The sequence below is a fragment of the Pempheris klunzingeri genome, chromosome 13 (assembly GCF_042242105.1).
Source record: "Pempheris klunzingeri isolate RE-2024b chromosome 13, fPemKlu1.hap1, whole genome shotgun sequence".
NCBI classification, from domain to species: Eukaryota; Metazoa; Chordata; class Actinopteri; order Acropomatiformes; family Pempheridae; genus Pempheris; species Pempheris klunzingeri.
In genome coordinates this window covers 24,035,730-24,054,575 of record NC_092024.1, presented here as the reverse complement: position 1 = coordinate 24,054,575, position 18,846 = coordinate 24,035,730, and the positions used below count along the sequence as shown (strand labels likewise).

At 45.5% G+C, this 18,846-nt stretch overlaps 1 protein-coding gene across 1 annotated transcript in view; it reads right to left on the bottom strand.

Moving 5' to 3' along the window:
- Positions 1-18,846, bottom strand: part of akap6 (A kinase (PRKA) anchor protein 6) — a 163,022-nt gene that overhangs the window by 137,332 nt on the left and 6,844 nt on the right. Inside the window, exons 3-9 of the mRNA XM_070842964.1 lie at positions 7,171-7,280; positions 6,431-6,572; positions 5,329-5,970; positions 4,349-4,699; positions 3,486-3,626; positions 3,246-3,386; positions 2,869-3,129 (exon numbers count right to left, since the gene is read on the bottom strand). Coding sequence (XP_070699065.1) covers positions 2,869-3,129; positions 3,246-3,386; positions 3,486-3,626; positions 4,349-4,699; positions 5,329-5,970; positions 6,431-6,572; positions 7,171-7,280 — 1,788 coding nt within the window. The remainder of the gene's footprint in view (positions 1-2,868; positions 3,130-3,245; positions 3,387-3,485; positions 3,627-4,348; positions 4,700-5,328; positions 5,971-6,430; positions 6,573-7,170; positions 7,281-18,846) is intronic.

Sequence of the window (18,846 nt, the reverse complement as noted above, 5' to 3'; positions counted from 1 at the left end):
AGCAGCGCGGGGCCCTGAACGTGCCGGGGATTACAGATACTTATTGTGTTTGAGGCGTTCAGGGCATGCCATGAGGGCGGGTGTGCAGAAATTTCAACCAGCAATCCACAAATCAGAGATGCTGCTTTTACAGGGGAAACCTTTTTTTTTTTTTTTTTTGGTCCCCGGAGCTCCCACACTGGTTTTTACTGCCAAATAATAATAATAAAAAAGAATCTCTCAGAGTCAGAGAATGGGAAATAAGCTTAGAGGGCTGATTTAATGATAATCAGTAATAATAAAGGTGTGAGGCAGACAGGTGAGACGGAGGAAAGGATGAATATTAATCATGCAGTCCAACAGATGGATGGAAGGTTAGTGTAGTGGTGTGCTCCAGCTAACTTTAAGCTCCTGCCTTTATGTAATAATAAATCACGTTTAGAATGATTTAACATCGGCGTGAGATTGTTTAAGCACCAACAGGAGTAGTAATATTCTATGTACCTTTTCTTTTCATGTGAATATGTTGAGTATTTGGAACGATGGAGGGACGTTTTCTTTCCATCTGTATTTGGAACTGAGACAGTCGTAACATGAAAAGGTGAAAGCCAAGTACTGCAAGGTGTTTTAAAGCTATTGCAAGAGTTAGCATCATGTTGTTCTCTACTGTGTCTCCCTTGAAGTGCCAGCGTTAGCTTCAAGTCACGCCGTGCAACTCACAGCGCCGTGGGGCAGCGTAGGACATGCTTATTTTATATTTCGTTTGTTTTACACTATTATTTCATGCATCCCTCTCAGACGTCTGAGGAGACTAATGCCGTCCCCGTCGCATGTTGTGTGAGATTCAGGAGAGAGCTGTGGTGTCTACAAACCGCCACATAAACCACAAAGACAGATCCAAAAGACACCGGATATATCTGACTGAGTTTCTGGGAAATGTGTCTGATGTCAAAGAATTAATCACTTACAGGCTCTGTTTTAAATCAAGACCTTCCTCCATTAAAAAGGAAAAAGCTCCAGAAAATACTGCAGCATAACATAACTTAGCAGTGGACCGTGAAACTGACCGCCAGCAAACCTGAAAAATGGTTTGCGAGTTAAAAACCAGCCCTCCTTGTAGTTTTACCTTCAGGAAACTGGTACTGCTGATGTCTTAAATAATAGACTCATCGCAGCCTTCTTCATTATTTTCTTAGATTAAGACACATCTCATTAAAATACATCATCTTGGTTGTAAAAATATTCCCACTATCGGCATCACAGAGCGTCATGACGACCTGTGATTTCACCGACAAAACGTGACTAAATGTTTTCAACTCTTGAAGAAACACGAACAAACTCTCAAGTTTTTATAAAGAGATGATGAGCAGAGATTCCCCACGTGGACCGTCGTTTGCCAGGTCACTTTGAATAGGGATCAAATATTTCCAGAACAGGAAAAAGACAGAGAGGGAGAGAGAGAGAGAGAGAGCTTTGACATTTCATCAGTCAGATCATCATTAAGTCTGAATATTTATGGGGGCGACCTGATTTGAATTTGGGAACATGGACATAGTTTGCTGAGGGGATCAAACTCACAACCTTCCAGGTCCCAGTTCCCAAGGACGTCGTTTAATTCACAGATTGATCCCCGCGTGTCCCGACCATCCTCACTCATAATCTTATTACAGCGGCCTGATGCCGTCAGTGGGCTCCTGACCCGGCGAACACCAGATAAGACCGATACGCTGAACTTCATTGATCCCCGAGGGGGAAACCGGGATGTCACAGCAGCACGGTGAAATGCTGCTGGGGGAGTAAAAGGTATTCAGAATTAGAATATTACAGCAATAAAGGAGAGGGAGTGAAATAAAGCTGAATAAAATAAAACAATAAAAAATATTAGAGGAGGCTGCGGAGCTTCTTTATAGCGCTAATTAAAGGAGCAGCCACGAGGAGAGCGAATCCCCAGAGCTATTGACATTTCGCCATATTCGATATGACAGATATGACTGATTAGTTCACCGGGCAGCCTCATCAATAATCCTCCTGCCAATCAAACGTGACCTTTAGAAGTGAGGTGATGAATTAACAGGGGCCACGCGACGATCCGATACCGGCCCTCCAATCCATCACGGCGGCAGAAAAGCGCCGGTGTTGCTGTGATTTTGGTTCAACTTGTCGTCCCACCCCCCTTCAGAATAAAAGTACAGAGGTACAAACAGCATAATCAGCTGTGATGTGACGCAGCTTCTGACGGCCACGGAGGTCCAGTGTGACAACAGTCTGACACCGTTTGCATCCTGGCGCCTATTAACTGTTACCTGCCCATCGCCCCCACATTTATTTGGCTTTTTACTATTTTTTTTTACAGAAATAAAGCCTGCTGTCACCTATCAGTCACCCAAGAAAGTGCAGGTTGACCTTGGGATGAAATCCTTTGATGCTGACACATTTAGTCTGTAGGACGACCCGGAAACTCATAAGGAAACTCATTAGAATCTGAAATAACTGCTTCATCTCTACTAAATAATCAATATGTTGAGTGTGTCATCAATACTCAGTCAGACACGACAGTTATTAAGCACAAGTGCCTCTTTGACAACGTTTTGGACTTGATGTTGACGCTGAAGATCAAAGTCTACAGATATTGAGCAGCACCGACAAATATCTTTTCGTATAAAATGGACGGAGTACAAAGAAGCAGCAGCACGGTCACAGTGTTCCTATCAATATAGGAAGAGTATTGATAACTTTTGGTTTTGGAGGACGCCGATGAACCTGCTGCAGGTTGTTTTAAGACGACAAACAGTATTTGTGGTTTAGTTTGAAGTAAAGACTTCATCCACCGCCAGCAAAAGAAGTGACCGTACTTCTGAAGTGACAGACAGACAGGAACAGTGTCCATACCTCTATCTTCTTCCACACGTCGGGGTCTTTGTCCTGACTCTGGATGTCCATCAGCAGCCGGTGCACCAGCGACGCGCCTCCCTGCCCGTCCACCGGGGGCGCCGTGAGCTGCGGGCGGCGGTCCGCAGACCTCCGTCCCTCGTCCTCCTCAGACTGCAGGTCACTTAGCGGGCCGGACTCGATGCTCTCGTCCAACGAGGGAGCAATGTCGCTGGAGGAGGTGGAGCTGAAGCGGCTGACCAGGTTCCGTCTGTAAGGACGCTGAGGAGGAGGAGGAGGGAGGGAGGAAGGAGGGAGAACGTCACGGGATTATTTCCTGAATCTGTGTTTTCAGGGTTTATGGAGTCAAAAACAAAAACAAGTATTCTGTGGTTTACCAGCGGTGGCAGAGGAGAGGGATAGTCGTCCCCGCTCTCCCCTACGCTGCTCACATTGTCCACCTCCCAGTCCGGGTTGAGCTCCGTCAAATCCCAGTCATCCACATCCTGCAAAGCATCCTGGGTAGAGTCACCGGGCCTCTGCAGGACGGAGACAAGATTAGAATTAGAACATTGTTCTCATTAACTGAGGTCAAAATGGCCGTTTGTGATCAGACGCAGAGGAAGCAGTGGACTGACCAGTGGGATGGAGTGAGCCAGACTCTCCAGCTTCATAGCCAGCATCTCCGTCTTACGCAGCTGAGCAGGGAGCGCCAGGAACTCCTCTGACCCATACCAGTGCTCCCTGTCTGGGCTGGCTTTGGATGAAACCTGGGCCCCCTGACGGAGGGGAGGGGAGGGGAGGGGACAGACATCTCATATGAGACTGATTTAAAAGGAACAAAACACTGTACAGACAGAAAATGTCAACACATGCTTGATGAGTAGTTTAAAAGTAAAGGTCTTTTTACAAAACATTTTAATACTGAGGAGATTTTATCAACTACAATTGTGTGTTAGTGCATAATAACAGTTTCTAAAAATGGCGGAGCTGCATAATCAATAAGAGGTGCTAATTCTTTATACAAAAATCATGTGTAGTGGATTTTGGAGTAAATACTTTTCTAGTTCTCTTAAATATTGAACGTCTTTGTGATGCTGAACAAATGACACTGCTGCCATTCAGCGGCAGAATATTTAATATCCAATATTCGGGGAGCTGTGGGAGTGTTGTGGGTGGAACATGAGGCTCATTTTCATTCATAAAAAGGGAAATCTGTGTGCAGGCGAGCGTGAATATTATGAATGTGATTCTCTTTCGGTGCAGGTCATTTTGTCCTGCTGCACTTCTGCAAACTTCTGTGATGGATCCAACACCTAGTTTTAGAAACGAGGCCTCTAATCTGCAAGTCTGTGAAATGTTCCTACAGTCTGAATTCAGGAGTCGTCCGTGTCCATCTACAGCCTGCATCCGTCGGTCTCACGGTGATTCACACAGAAACACTTTAAACACGACCTCAACTCCCCAAACTTCCTCCTGGACAAAGCCAATAAAGCCTCACCTTCTGCCGCTTCACAATCCAGACCGCCGTCTTGCTGAGAGGTGGTCGGGGGTCTGACTCCTCTCCGGATGCCTCCATGTCTGAGAAGAGGATCTGCTCCCTCATGGGGGAGGGCAACGAGGAGTCAGAGTCCCCCTCACTGTGCGCATGTGTCTCCTTCTGCGTCCTCTCCATTTCTTTTGATATTTCGTCCTGAGACAGCGGGTCCTGGAGAGGCAGGGAGCCGTCGGCGGTCGGTCCGGCCCCAGATGAGCTCCTCGGGCCGGTCGGCGGCTTCTGGACGCTCCCCTGTGAGCGCCCCCTCTGTCTGGAGCTCACGTGGCTTCTCTGGAGGTTGCGCCCATTCATGATCTGTCCGGTTAAAGAGAATTCAAGTTAAAAGGTGACATTTTTGAGGCTGTTCAGGTTTGTTGGGCAAAAACGATATAAACAGATTAAAAACCTCTTCTGTGAGGAGTTTCCTGCTGATACAGTCAGATTGTGCTGTCTCCTGTTTGACATTTGGCCCCGTTATTACCAAGTGAGTGTGATTCTTTCATCATTAAATGGAATCAAATGAGTCGGCACAGTGAAATAACCAGAGCCAAGTCTATCATCAGCTTTGGTGACATGTTTAAAGGCCACGTTCACTGTCAGTTAGCATCCGGAGCCTCGGAGGCTGAAGTGGGACAAGCTGCTTCTTCCTAAAGTGCTTTTCCCCTCTGCAAGCATCAAGTTTCATTCATTCATCGCTTTGCTCTAAACGAATTAAGCAAATTGCAGCTTTGTGGGGGAAATCTGAAGTCAAATGCAACCAGATTTTTATTGAATTATTTATCCAAGACTGTGGCACTGGTGATCCTCGTATTACTGCCTGAAATCATCATGTCATTTCTACAAATATATTAAAAAACATCAGTGTGGGCAAAAAAAGACACTTGTATCTGCTGCTGCTGTGACTTAGGGAGGAGTCGTGTGGATGAAAACACTGAGGGACAAACCTGCAGGCTCTCATAGGACTGGGAGACATTTTCTGGATAAGCCGAGTCCAGATCCAACCAGAACTTGGAGCGGTCCGGAGGATCCATGAGGGAGGGGGTGCTCCGACTGAGCTCGGCCTGGAGCTGGAGCCCAGAGAGCAGGCTGACCCTCCCCAGGTCCCCCCTGGAGTCCTCCACGCTGGTCCCTCTGTCTGAGAACAGAGCGGCTCTCTTGGGAAGTGACGGCTGTGTGGGCGACACCTCGGTGCTGTGGCTCACACCCTGCAGAGGGCGCTTTGCCCCCTCGCTGTGGTTGGGCACGCCGCACTGCATTGTGGGCGATACCGAGGGAGAATGGTCGTGGTTCGTGGAGTCAGCGGGTGTGGAGAGTTCAGGTAAACTGTTGTGGAGTTGGTGGTTGGAGAGGCGGGATCCTTCGTTCTCGTCGGCTCCCGGCTCCAGATCAGGGCCTTGGGACTGATGGAGGTCCTGGGAGGGGTCCTCGCCGTCCGGCTCACTTCCCCGGCCCTCGGGCTCGTCCCCGGGGCTGTAGTCGCTCAACTCAAAGGCGGTGATGCCGCAGTCTAAGGAGAAGTAGTCCTGGCTGCAGCGGATGGTCAGCTGACCGCAGTCGTCCACCTCCGTCAGAGCGTCCAGGCGAGTCTGCAGAGGAAGATTTAATCACTGGGTGTCACTGGTCCCTCAGCAGGTTAGCTTGGTGCTTACAGTCAAAACAACACAGAAGTTACTTGACAAGAAGTTGTTTTCATTGTACAACAGTATAACTCCTAAAATATGTCAGTAAAACTATATTGTATTGTAGTTTATTCTGTTATAGGAAAATATATTTTGTTGGCTTCTGTTTTCTCAGCGTCTTCTGAATCTAACAGCTCTGTCTTCACTTTTGAAGCAGCAAAGTGTCTCGTCAAGTTAAACACAGCTCAGATTTTTGGAGAATCGGAGGACACGAAGCCCTTTTTTTAATGAAATGACCAGTTTTAACAAATGTGGAGTCCATGGTTACTGTTTCACTGCTAGAAAACAAAGTCAGTTTTGTTAATTTGAGATTTAAGTAGCGAGAAACAGTGTGACCACAGGATTAATGTATGTGTGTGTGTGGTACCTGGTGCTGGTCCTCGCTGAAAGCCTGCAGGATGTCGGTCTGTCGAGTGTAGTTTCCGTTGGAGTCCTGCAGGCCCTGCAGCAGACGCTCCTTCAGGACCAGAACCGAGACCCTCAGCTGGTGCCACAGCAGCTGCACCGTCCTGAACCACACGAGTCCCAACACCAAGTGGTTATTTGACAGGAATCAATCAATGAGGCAGAAGAAGAAAAGGCTGCAGCTGAATCTCAGATATCCTGAGTGCAGGTTTATGGATCTCCAGTCTCCAAAGTATTTAAAGTTTTACTTTATAATCTTAAAGTATTCTCTCTAGAGTTCTTGGCATTTTGTTAATAGCAGTGAGATATTAGGAAAGACTTGTCTCTCCTATGTGATAAGCTTTTTAACAAGCTCACTTACTGAAAACTAGTTTTTTTCCTTCCCTGTGTAGTAGGAGCAGTTTTAAAGGTGCACTGTAATCTTATGAATACACCTAAATGTAAAGTGCATGATAATATTGAGCGGCTTCTTGAGAAATTTGATTAAAGGAGAGTTTTATTAACGAGAAACAACACAAACAAGCATTTAAGCTTCAAAAATGTGAATAAAGACGACATTATTATAGCGTTGTGTTCCATTTTCTACTGGTGTCAAAGAGATTCAGTGAAGTACTGACCCACATCAGACAGAACCAGTGCTGGGATATAGTGACAACATGAAAACACCAGTCCAGCATCTTCTCCTGTCCTGTGAAGACTCACCGGATGTCAACGATGATGTTGACAGAGTAGGACAGCAGTTTCAGGGAGAACTCCGTCTCCAGCAGGGCATGAATCTGCTCCACATGGTCCGATATGTCCTCACAGATGTCCTGAAGTCACACAGAGACACAGAGAGAGAGATCAGTAACAAACACACCAGATCACAGCCCCAGCAGTGTGGGAAACACTCTGACACTACAACATCCTCAGAGAGCCACAGCAGGAAAAGCAGAACTGGTGACGACGTCACATTTCCAGTTTTAAACGTGACTCAGGTTCATGTGGGATCTGTTTCTGTGTGAAAACGTGGAGAACACGTCCTTCTGTCCGTCAGCAGCGTCTCCATAACACACTGATATAACTGCACTAAACTGAGACGCTATAAAACCACACAGACAGACAGACAGACAGACAGACAGACAGACGGACTCCTGTGTCCAAACCGCTGTCTGTGTGTGTGTGTTAAAAACAGAGCAGAGACGTATTTATCTTAGCTTAGCACTGAAACATAAAGGTCTTCATGCTAAGCTAGGCTAACAGCTGCTTATTCATTCTCCAAGACACATCATGTATTATGTGAGTGTGACTAAACCATATTTGCTGAAATTAGCTTAAGTATTAAAACTCACAACACTCAAATGTGGGGAACATTTTCAGTTTATTGTCATAATTCAGCTGAATCATGAAGCTTTTATCCATTAATCTGCACAGCATGATGCTCTAAACCTGAATATCATCATCATCATCATCATCATCATCATCGAGCTCTCACATTGCATCTTTAGGTTAGTTCATGAACAGAACATCACACTGATGTTAAAAAGGTCGACTTTTACAGTAGAAATAACCATCATACTAAACTATCCAGGCCTCTTTAACCATTTTATTTCACTCCGACTGAGCTCTGAATTAATCCGGACTAAAGATAGACGACCTTTAAAGAAGCAGATGACCTGGCTTCGACCCCCTGACAGATACTTTCTGTCCCCCGCCGGCTGCTGAGTCACTACACTGCTCCATGGTGACCTGCCTGAACAACACAACACCTCCCGCTCCGCCGCGGCCTGGATGAAAACGCCGCCCGGCATGTGAGAATGTAGGTCACACACGGTGCCAAGCTTGGCTCACACTAGCTTGGCTAACAGCGTGACCCGCTGAGCACAGGTCCAAAATACATTTGTCACTACTGTAAGCGGGGGCCTGCTGGAACACGCCGCCTGCATGTAGTCGACGTATGCAGGTGAACGCTCAGGTACACGGACGACCGTGGAGCACACACAGAGCTGCCCGTGTCACGCCGAGCCGGGCTCAACGCCGGCACCCTTGGCTACGTGTCCTGGCTCTGGGTGACCAAATGTGGGCCGAATGATTTGGGAATCAGCTCCGGTCAGCAGCACGCGGGCCAGCGTGGGGCCAGTTTACAGAGTCTGGCATGGTGCTGTCGCTCAGACGCTCTACTAGCCAACTAACTTCATACTGCAAAGGATGTTGAACTCCATTAACTGGCCTGGATTAATGGCACATTTGCTGTATAATGATTCAGACACAAATTTGTTTGGAATCAGTGTTTCTGAAAAAGTGACCGCCCCAAAATTTTAGTAAACGCAAAAAATTTTTTTCATTTGAACCAGCCAAACTGTACACAGCAACTCCTTTATTCATCTTAGTGAATAAAAACAAGGAAACAGACCGTGTTGGGTTCATCTTGACACTAGAACCAAACCTTTCCACCAGTGGATGTGTGCGACCATGTTTCCAAACTAATGTCCCTGAAGACACGATTCAGAGTTCATCACATCTTTGTCCATTATATCTGTAAAGTAAAGGGTTTCACGCTTTTATCTCACAACCAAACTCACTGCCTCGTCAAAACTGCTCCACCGGGAGATCGAGAACGGCCCCGAGAGGAAGGAGTTCACACAACGTAACTGTGGTTAACTGTAATGAACGGCACACAAACTGTACATACACACACACATTCAAAGTTAGTAAAGTTAGACACACACACACACAGATCCCCAAATCATACAGTCCCTCAATCCACACAACACACACACTGGGTTTCATCATCAAAGCGCTGTCATGTCGCTCTAAAACAGCAGTGAAAATGTCACCGGTGTCTTTCAGATGCTTCAATAATTCACAAACAGCTTTAATATGCTAATTTAGACACTCACACACACTCTGCACTGAGCAGAGGGCCCATCTGATTGAATTAACACCAAGTCTGTCGTTTCCATCTGAAGTCATTTGTTAGAAGATCTTCAGTCCAGTCAGACTGTTGGGAGCTAATGAGACCCTGCTGTGTGTGTGTGTGTGTGTGTGTGTGTGTGTGTGTGTGTGTGTGTGCGCACATCTTAACTATGCGTGTACATTTTTCTCTGAAGGACATTTTCTGTCCTGGTGACCTGATTTTTTAATTTTTTTTTGCAGTTTCTCTTCTGTTACAGCTCAAAAACCAAAACCAGCCGTTCAGATTTGGTTCTTTTATCTATGAATGGAAGCTACGCTGAATATCTGGGGAAACTCGGGGAAACTTGTCAAGCAAGAAGCCGTGTGTGGAAGCCGCGAGGATGGAGAATGAAGCCACGTCGACATACTGGAGTTAAAATATGAGACTTTCAAACATGCGTGTGCAGCTGAGACAGAGGAGACGTGGAACACACTGCTGGATGTTTGAAGGCTAGAATATATCAGACTCAAGTGGTTAATCTAAATGTTTGTTTGTGTAAAATATCCACAATGTAAAAATTAAGTTATTTAAATATGCAAAAAAAAGGTGCCAATCAGTCAACATGTAAAATAACCCAAAGCGTGTGTGTTCATGGGCTCTACTTTATTCCATCTGTCCCCCCCGCTGGCTAGCTAATGTTAGCGTCGGCTAACTGTCTGCAGACTTTTCTGCTCTATTTGTGCAGGAACTGATTATTAAAGTCTATGAATATCTAAAGGTGAGGTGGGTGGTAACATGGCAGATTTCCATCAGCTGAACCTCCTTCAGCTCACCACTCCCTTCCCGAGCGTGTAGGAGAAGCTACGGCGACTTTAACTGCTCCCTTTGTGCTGAATAATAAGTCTGATCCTCCATTTGTCACAACACAGAATGGTCTTCCTCTTCTCGTCCTCCAGTCAGTGTATTTGCACGAGCAAATTCAAGCTGCCACTTCAACGTTAAAAACCCCAAAAGGCCCCATTTGTCTTCTCTGGGCTACTGTAGAAACACGGTGGCCTCCATGGAGCTAAAAGATTCTATGAAGCTGGGGAAGCTTGTTACGCTCCCTCTGAGGATATATTCTAAGTGAACAAAAACACTACAGCTCTTAAGTGTCAGGTGTTTAGACACTACTGAAACTCTGCCAAAGGATCCCCCTGAATCCTACGCACTGCACCTTTAAAGTAAGGCCACACATGACAAAACTGATGAACGAGCAGCTCTCATGTGACAGATCCAACACTGAAAAACAGAATGACAACATTTTCACCTCTTAACTTGACTGACATTTGATTAGCTTTGAAAGGCTAAGCATGTGTCTGTATAGTGTGTGTGTGTGTGTGTGTGTGTGTGTGTAATACATTTATATGTACTCACTAAATCAGGGTTTGTGTGTGCATGACAGAACGCACTTCCAACACCATGTTCGTTTACAAGGAACTCATATCTTCAATGACTTATTTCTATGATCCACTCAATCGTTCGATCTCCCTCTCACACACACACACACACACACACACACACACACACACACACACACACACACACTTTCTCGCACCCCGGTCACGTAGAGTCAAGACATGACCTGTCAATCACAGCGTCCATACATCCAGCAGGGTTACTAATTGCCTAAAATCAATCTGAAGCAAGTCGACTCGGGCTTCAGCTCCAATCCGAGCTCACCCTCATCAACGCCGACATCAAGGGCCTCAGAGCGGCCGCGTTCAAACCTCCTGCGACAGCTCGGCCTCATCCGCACCCATTCGATCTAATAACCTTCAACTCCTCCACTGCAGCCCATCAGCACGCCGTGTTTTACCTTGGAGATCAAATGCTCTGCGCTCCTTTCCCCCCTGGAGTATTCAAATTAAGGCGCTTCAAAGACGACCGAGACCCGCTGCTGCGATACAAAGACTTGTTACAGTCATTTTTTCAAAGTGGTAGCTTCTGCAGAAACTCTGCCGGCCCGTGAGAGGCTGCGTTCACAGCCGGCGCTGCTCTCAGTGGGTTATCTGAACTCTGCAGTGGTTTCTCTCTCTGCTGCTGGACATTCAGCCAACATGAGCTGTTGGGACCAAAGAGCAACGCACATACAGACACACACACAATAAGTCTGGACTCTCATCGAGCTGCAGCTCTGCAGAATAAAATAAAATATATTGTTTAGCACATGAAGGCCTCTGCAGGGAGACAGAGGAGCTGGACAACACATCAACTGACACTCAACGTTTGGCGGCTTTGACCAACAAGAGGCAGAAGCACACAAAAGGCTGCTGTTAATCATTTTCTCTTTTGCTTAAAGCCTCTCCAGGGCTGAAGACAGATCTGGTCTGCTAGCAACGTGCTGCCTTCCACAGCCAAACACGGCTGGATCAAACTATCTGTGTGCCGGCCAATGGAAACTCAGGTGGAGCACAGGTATGTTACCTACACCTACTGCCGGACGGAGAGAAGCTGTGCTGAGGAGGTCTTAAACTAAGTGGAGTAAAACATTTAGTTTCACTTTTTCAGTCTTGTTTTAAAGCGTGTAAAAATCTATCATGAGCTACAAGCAGCTGAGATTTTATACTTCTCTTTTATAATCTTCTTTACAATCTGCAACAATCCTGTTTAACCTGAAAATTATTCACCTGCTGTGATGTTGAAATAAAACTCTTTTGCACATTTCAGATCAAGATTTATCAAATGCACTAAAGTAAACTTTTTTTTTTTTTTTTACTATGAAGCAGATGGAAGTCAAACCACAGAAGCAAAAAACTGCCAAAGTGCCGTTTCTTTCTTGACTTCGGCATCAAACATCATGATGTTTTTGATCCAATATTCAAATCGTCATCGCTTGTGCAGGATGTTGTAGGAGGTTAAACTACAGCGAACAAGACTTTTCATGGGATTTCACAAGCAGGAAGGTTTCTGAGCTCTGGATGTTTGTGCTTTTATTTCTAAAAGATGACCGTACAAGGTACAACATGTATCCAGAAGCAGAACCAAACTCTCAACATCAACCACTCTTTGCTTTTTACTTTAATCAGAGTGAACTTTGTATAACGGCCGAATCAGAGCAGGTGAGAGGAACAGAAAGCAGCGTTTCTTACCTTTTAGCAACGTTTTTTTTTTTTAAAAAACACTCCAAGTTCACAAATCGGGGAAATCCAGAGACGTTTCTCAGGAGATAAAACAGTCAGACAGTTGTGTGTTTTCTGTCCAGACCTCCAAACACACTGCTGCTCCCATGTGGGAAATGGTGACTGTAGCCGAGTGTGTGTGTGTGTGTGTAGGAGTGTGTGTGTGTGTGTGTGGTGACCTGCTTCTTGCAGGGGGTGTTGGAGAGAGGAGGGGTGACAACAGTTGGGGAGGTTATTTTAGGATCAACCTCACCCACCCCCCTCAACACACACACACACACACACACACACACACACACACACAGCAGCCGAGTGTCTGTTGTTTCCATCACTTCTGAGGACTTTACATTGACTTCTATTCATTTCCTGAACTTTTACCCTGAACTGAACCACTACTTCACTAACTTTTACCGTAACCTGAAGATTTAATCACTTACATTAAGGAGATTTGCAGTTTGTCCCCAAAGGGAAGGAGAGTCCCTGCAACAAGTCCAACACATGGTACACACACACCTCACACCCCCCCTCCCTTTACGTTCACCTAAAGATGATTCAACATGTCGCTCTCATGTCTGAATAAGCGTCTGAAATACTCGGCCGTAAAAGTTACGCCATCTGATCTTAGTAGGTCAGACCGAGTAACATTTCAGCAGCTCTTTGAGCGCCGAGTGTGAACTGAAGGACTGAAGGACTGAAGGACTGAAGGACTGATGTGACGGCTGCTGCAGCAGACACATCCAACACTGCTGGTATACATTCATTATCTCAGTCAGAAAAGAACAAGCGTTTCATAAAACACTGCTCAGCTGCTCAGGAGAATCTTCTCAGATCAGATCAGTCCAGAAAAACCACCGAGCCACTCTTTCTCCCTGTGGACTTAACTTTCTATCACACCAGCTGTGAGCATGGATCAGTGAATGTCCACATTACAGACAACATGTGTGTGTTGGACACCTGAAAAGGACTTAACAGTTTTATACTGGTGCAGTCATCATCATAACATATCATCATCATCATCATCATCCTCATCCTGAGACTGACAGACAACATAAACATGTCTGACATAATTAGACAATACAGTTGTATTTTAAAGAGCTTTAGTTCAACCCTGAGCAGAACAAACAGGTCCTCACTGACTTGTTTGTGACTTTTCCCTTTTCACACACAGCACCAACTCTCTCACTCTGTTTCACACACACACACACACCACACACACACACACACACACACACACACACACACTCTCCGTCTGCAATGCAACAGCTGCCAATTGTGACAGTGGTGAGGAGGGGAGGAGGGGGGAGGACAAAAAGAGGTGGGAGATGTGAAGGTTAAAGCTATTTCCTGGAAATAAAGTGTATTTCATCATTAAATAATAATAAATGTCTCTTAACTTTTTCCCTTTAAGTTCAGCCGTTTTGGCACGGGACAAAACCAGATCCTCCGAACATCCCGAGGCCGAGAGGAGCTCTGAACTCTGAGTTTAGGACGAATGTGCTAAAGAAAAGGGGCGTGTTGGTAATGTGCCTCACTGAAACACCTCCACAGCACATTAAAACCTGTGCATGTTGTTTGTGGTCAGTTAGGTTTGGTTCAGGCTGGTTATGGTTGAGGAGAGGCAGGTCAGGAGCTCCAGACAGACGAGGGTCATAATTCCTGCAGCTGCTGGACGTCTTTGACAGCTAAATAAATGTTTGCTGTATTTCGACCCATGCTGCTGTGACGCTGCACATCCTTTCTGTTTGTCTGAACTCAAACCTGCAGGCTGGGACAGTTTAGATATATCAGACAAACACAGATCTAAAAGTTCTGCCTTCAAGTAACTGAGCGTCTGTCTCCACTGAGCACTAATCTGTAGCTGCTTTTGGGGTTGAAAAGGTCAGCTGAACTGCGTGAACTGCCTCCTCCTCTTCCTCCCTTGCTTCCTTTCCTCCTTCCTTCCCCCACTCCTCTCCTCTCCTCTACATGAACGCCAAACCCTCCATGTTGAGAGCCGTTCCCAGAATTCCCGGCGTAGCGGCGTCAGTGACATCAGGAGACAGAAATAGAGACAGCTGGGAGGCGGCGGGCCGGACTCTGCTGCTTCTAGGCGGTTTTAAATAAAGCTCTGTGGGTTTGAATCCGGGGAAACTCAGATCCCGATCATGTTGCAGCGCTGCATTACTTTAACAAACACTTTTTTTATAACTTTACATTGAGGTTTATACAATCAGACGTGCAGAGAAGCTAATTTAGAGACCGAGTTTAGCCAGCAGACAGTAAAAAGGAGTAAAATCACTTTGGTTAGTCAGCCTGAATCAGATAAAGCCATCGTCTCTCTGCTTACATAACTAATACTAATAACACACACACACAGCTGCACTGAGTCACCTACAGTCAGCTGACGTTTCTCAGAGGAGCTGCAAATATCCACAAACGTCCTGAATCATGCAGTTTATCTTAAGTGATGTCTGTGTCCAACTAGAAAGAAGATCTGGACAGTGATCATGAGCAGAAGCATCAAGTCCCCTTTTATGTTTACATGCACAAAGTATTCGAGTCCAGAAAATTAATGCTCCACCAATCTTCCTGTTTACATGCAGGAGCTACATGTGTACCCAAAGACCTGTAGACATCCAAAGTCTGTCAAAACGTTCAACAGCAGGTGTGTTTCTCCATCTGACTACAAATGTGGGCTTTTCCTCGTGTGGTGGGGTTTTAAACAAAGGGAGGAGGAGAGAAGAGAAGCCCGACGACACCACCTGGGGACTCCACCACCACCACCACCTTGGTCATATACAGGTCACACAGAGACGTGGCTCAAATTAAGAAAATACATTTATTGAATAGTAACTGGAGGAATAATTGGTTGAATGCTGGGTTTCTGGAAGTGCATGTGGAGAGAGTTATCTAAAAAAATAAAAAAATATATATAGAATTGGACCAATTAAACTGCACAAAAATAAAAATTCTGAATTACCACATTGAGGAAAGTGGACAGAAGTCAGCAGGGGGAGGTGGCAAATCACCACCAAGGACACCACTACAAACTGTAAGATGAGGGGCCCCAGTGCTCCACTAAAGGGAGGACGATGAGCACAACCCCAGTTGGCTCAATCTAAAATCCACAATGAATGCTAACACAGCAAGCTAACACAAAGCTGTGAAGGCAAAACAAAGCGCTAACGGCAAAGCTAGTTTAACCAATGAATAATGAATGAATTCATTCTTTGGAAACAGTCAAAACTCTTTAAAACAATCCTGACGACAACAACACCTACCTCAGAGTCACCAAGGAGCCCATGTGGCATCAAGCAGAGACAAACAGGGCAGCCATGTTGCCACAGGTGCTTTAAACACTCTCAATCAGGGGCGGGGCCGAGGGAGGAGTCGGCCTAAGGCACAGGTGGTGTGTTCAAGAAAGTCAGGAAATACTAAATTTGCCTGCACACACGTCCCCACTACACCTGCACCTTTTTTTTAAAAAAAAGGTTTAATAAATAAGGTTACATTTCCCCATTTATATGTGTGACATCATCTCAGCGTAAAGTCTATGGGAGAAAGAGGTGGGTTACCACGGCAACAAGCCATTTACATCGCACTCTTCAAAGCCACCAGACTTCATTAACAAAAACTGTAATTTTAGGCCGTAGAACACCTCGATTGGTTGGTTTGTATTTAAAAGCCACCAGCAGCTCCAGCGTGTTTTAGTGAATGTAGTCTGGTGTGTGTGCTGTTTGTGGTTAAACCAAAAGGATCTTCCAGGTCTCTCTCTGTAGGGATCCTTTCCATAATGTTGTCACACACTTAGAATAACACTCTGAGTCTGTCAGTGGATCAAACAAGCTCTTTTAGTGGACCTACTGTGATATATTGCTCTGTTCAAAAACAACCAGACTCCATTAACAAAAACAGTAATTTTACCTCTCAGAACAGAGGGGCTCCTCATTTATCGCTGACTTGATCAGTTAGTTTGTTTGTGTTATTATGTGAGTTTTAAAGGCTTAGTTCAGATCCAACACAATAAATGTGTAATAAATAAGTCAAACAAACTAACTGATGAAGGCAGCAGCACAGCAGCAGCTCCTGTGTTCTGTGATGTAAAATCCCTGTTTTTATGAATGTAGTCTGGTGTGTGTGCAGAAAGCGATATAACGGCTGTTTGTGGTTAAACCAAAAGGATCTTCCAGGTCTCTCTCTGTAGGGATCCTTTCCATGATGCTGTCACACACTTAGAATAACACTCTGAGCCTGTCAGTGGATCAAACAAGCTCTTTTAGTGGACCTACTGTGATCAGGTGCAGTTGCCCCAAAGGATCACGTTGCAGCGATGATCTACTGGACCAGTTCCAACACTTTTACTACCTACCAGTCATTTGTTATGCTGAATTATCCTCTAAAACAGAGATTAGACTACATACTAGTAGTGTTAACTAAGATGAAATACACGTGACCCAAAGGAGGTGAACTGCATCCATAACAAAGACCTCCATGTTTTTAAGTGTTTTACATATTTTATAGTTTTCATGAAAATCTCCAAAGCATTTCTGGATGACATTATAAAGTCTGTGTGCCAACGCTGACAGAATCACTAAAAGTAAACTAAAACTAAATGTGTGTGTGTGTGTGTGTGTGTGTGTGTACATATGTTTGCACACCAGCAGCCTCTCCCTCTCAGAGCAGCCCAGGACATTCCCCATGCAGCTGTTACACACCGCCTGCAGCCGGATGCTAAGAATGGCTGAGAGGCTGGCATACCAACACACACTCACACACACACTCACACACTCACACACACACACACACACACACACACACAGAAACAGTGGTTGCATCACTATAATCATGTCCAACAGTCGCTCTGTGGCAAGGTCAGGTTATAGAAAAATGCCCTGCAGGCAAACGCATTATAAATATGACAGAGAGAGGAAGAGAGAGAGACAGAGAGGGAGGAAGAGAAGGAGAGGATAAAAGAAAGAAACAAAGCAGGAGAAGAGCAGCGAGAGGACAGGATGAAGGAGGAGGGAGATCACCGGAGGCGTGAATCCAATTTCAAACAGCAGTCTGGGGATCTGTCCGCTCCCATCTCCAGCTCTGTCGCCGAGCTTGAAGCACGCCGACCGCCACTCCTGCAATTAAGTCAAATAAAGCTCGGGCCGGCCATCGGCTGGATGCTCGGTGTCGAGATAACGTCCAGTCAGACGCTGGGAGTGCAGCTACGAGCCTCCACAGGGTGAATCCAGGTCTGACGGGCCTGGAGGAGCTCATTATCTAAACACAGGCCGCTCCTGCTGCTGCTGATGACGATACTAAAGACCTTTATGACAGAGTATAATCATCTACAGGCTCCAACCATAGGAACATGTGCTACTAACCAGGCGGTGTCTTTCCAGACTCTTGGTGTCACCGTTAAAGGGATAGTTCGGTAGTTATTGATGGTGGTTGGCATCCCAACCTCAGTTTAGAGAAGCAGGCAGGCATGCTGGCACAGACAGTAAGTAATAAAAAGACAATAAGTCTATAAAAAACCTAAAATAATGTACTGCTGTGGACGGGGGCAGCAGGAAAACACATTTTAGCCTCCTAAAAGAGTCAGCATCACTTTCACTGTCTGCTATTTTTAGACTATTTTCACCGCTTTACCTTGAATCAGACAGCATTTACTACCAGGGAGTTGCAACCAGACTCCATTGACAAAAACAGTAATTTTATCTTGCAGGACACATGAGTTGCTGGTCTACCACTGCCTCGATTAAATCAACTAACACATTAGTTTGGATCCAGACTCGCTCTTTAAAAACACAGAAGTCGCACAGCAGCACTAACTAACTAACCGATCAAGGTAGTGGTAGACCAGCAGCTCACATGTTCTGTCAGGTAAAATTACTGGGTTTTTTCAATGGAGTCTGGTGGCGTTGAAGAGAGCGAAATAACGGCTGTTTCTGTCTGAGCAAAAAGGATCTCACAGTTCTCTCTCTTCAGGGATCCTTTTCATAATTCTGTCAGACACCTAGAGTAACAATCTGAGCCTCCACCAGACTCTATTGACAAAAACAGTAATTTTATCTAGCAGGACACGTGAGTTGCTGGTCTACCACTGCCTCGATTAAATCAACTAACACATTAGTTTGGATCCAGACTCGCGCTTTAAAAACACAGAAGTCGCACAGCAGCACTAACTGACTAACCGATCAGGGTAGTGGTAGACCAGCAGCTCTCATGTTCTGTCAGGTAAAATTACTGTTTTTTTCAATGGAGTCTGGTGGTGTTGAAGAGACTGAAATAACGGCTGTTTCTGTCTGAGCAAAAAGGATCTCACAGTTCTCTCTCTTCAGGGATCCTTTCCATAATGCTGTCAGACAC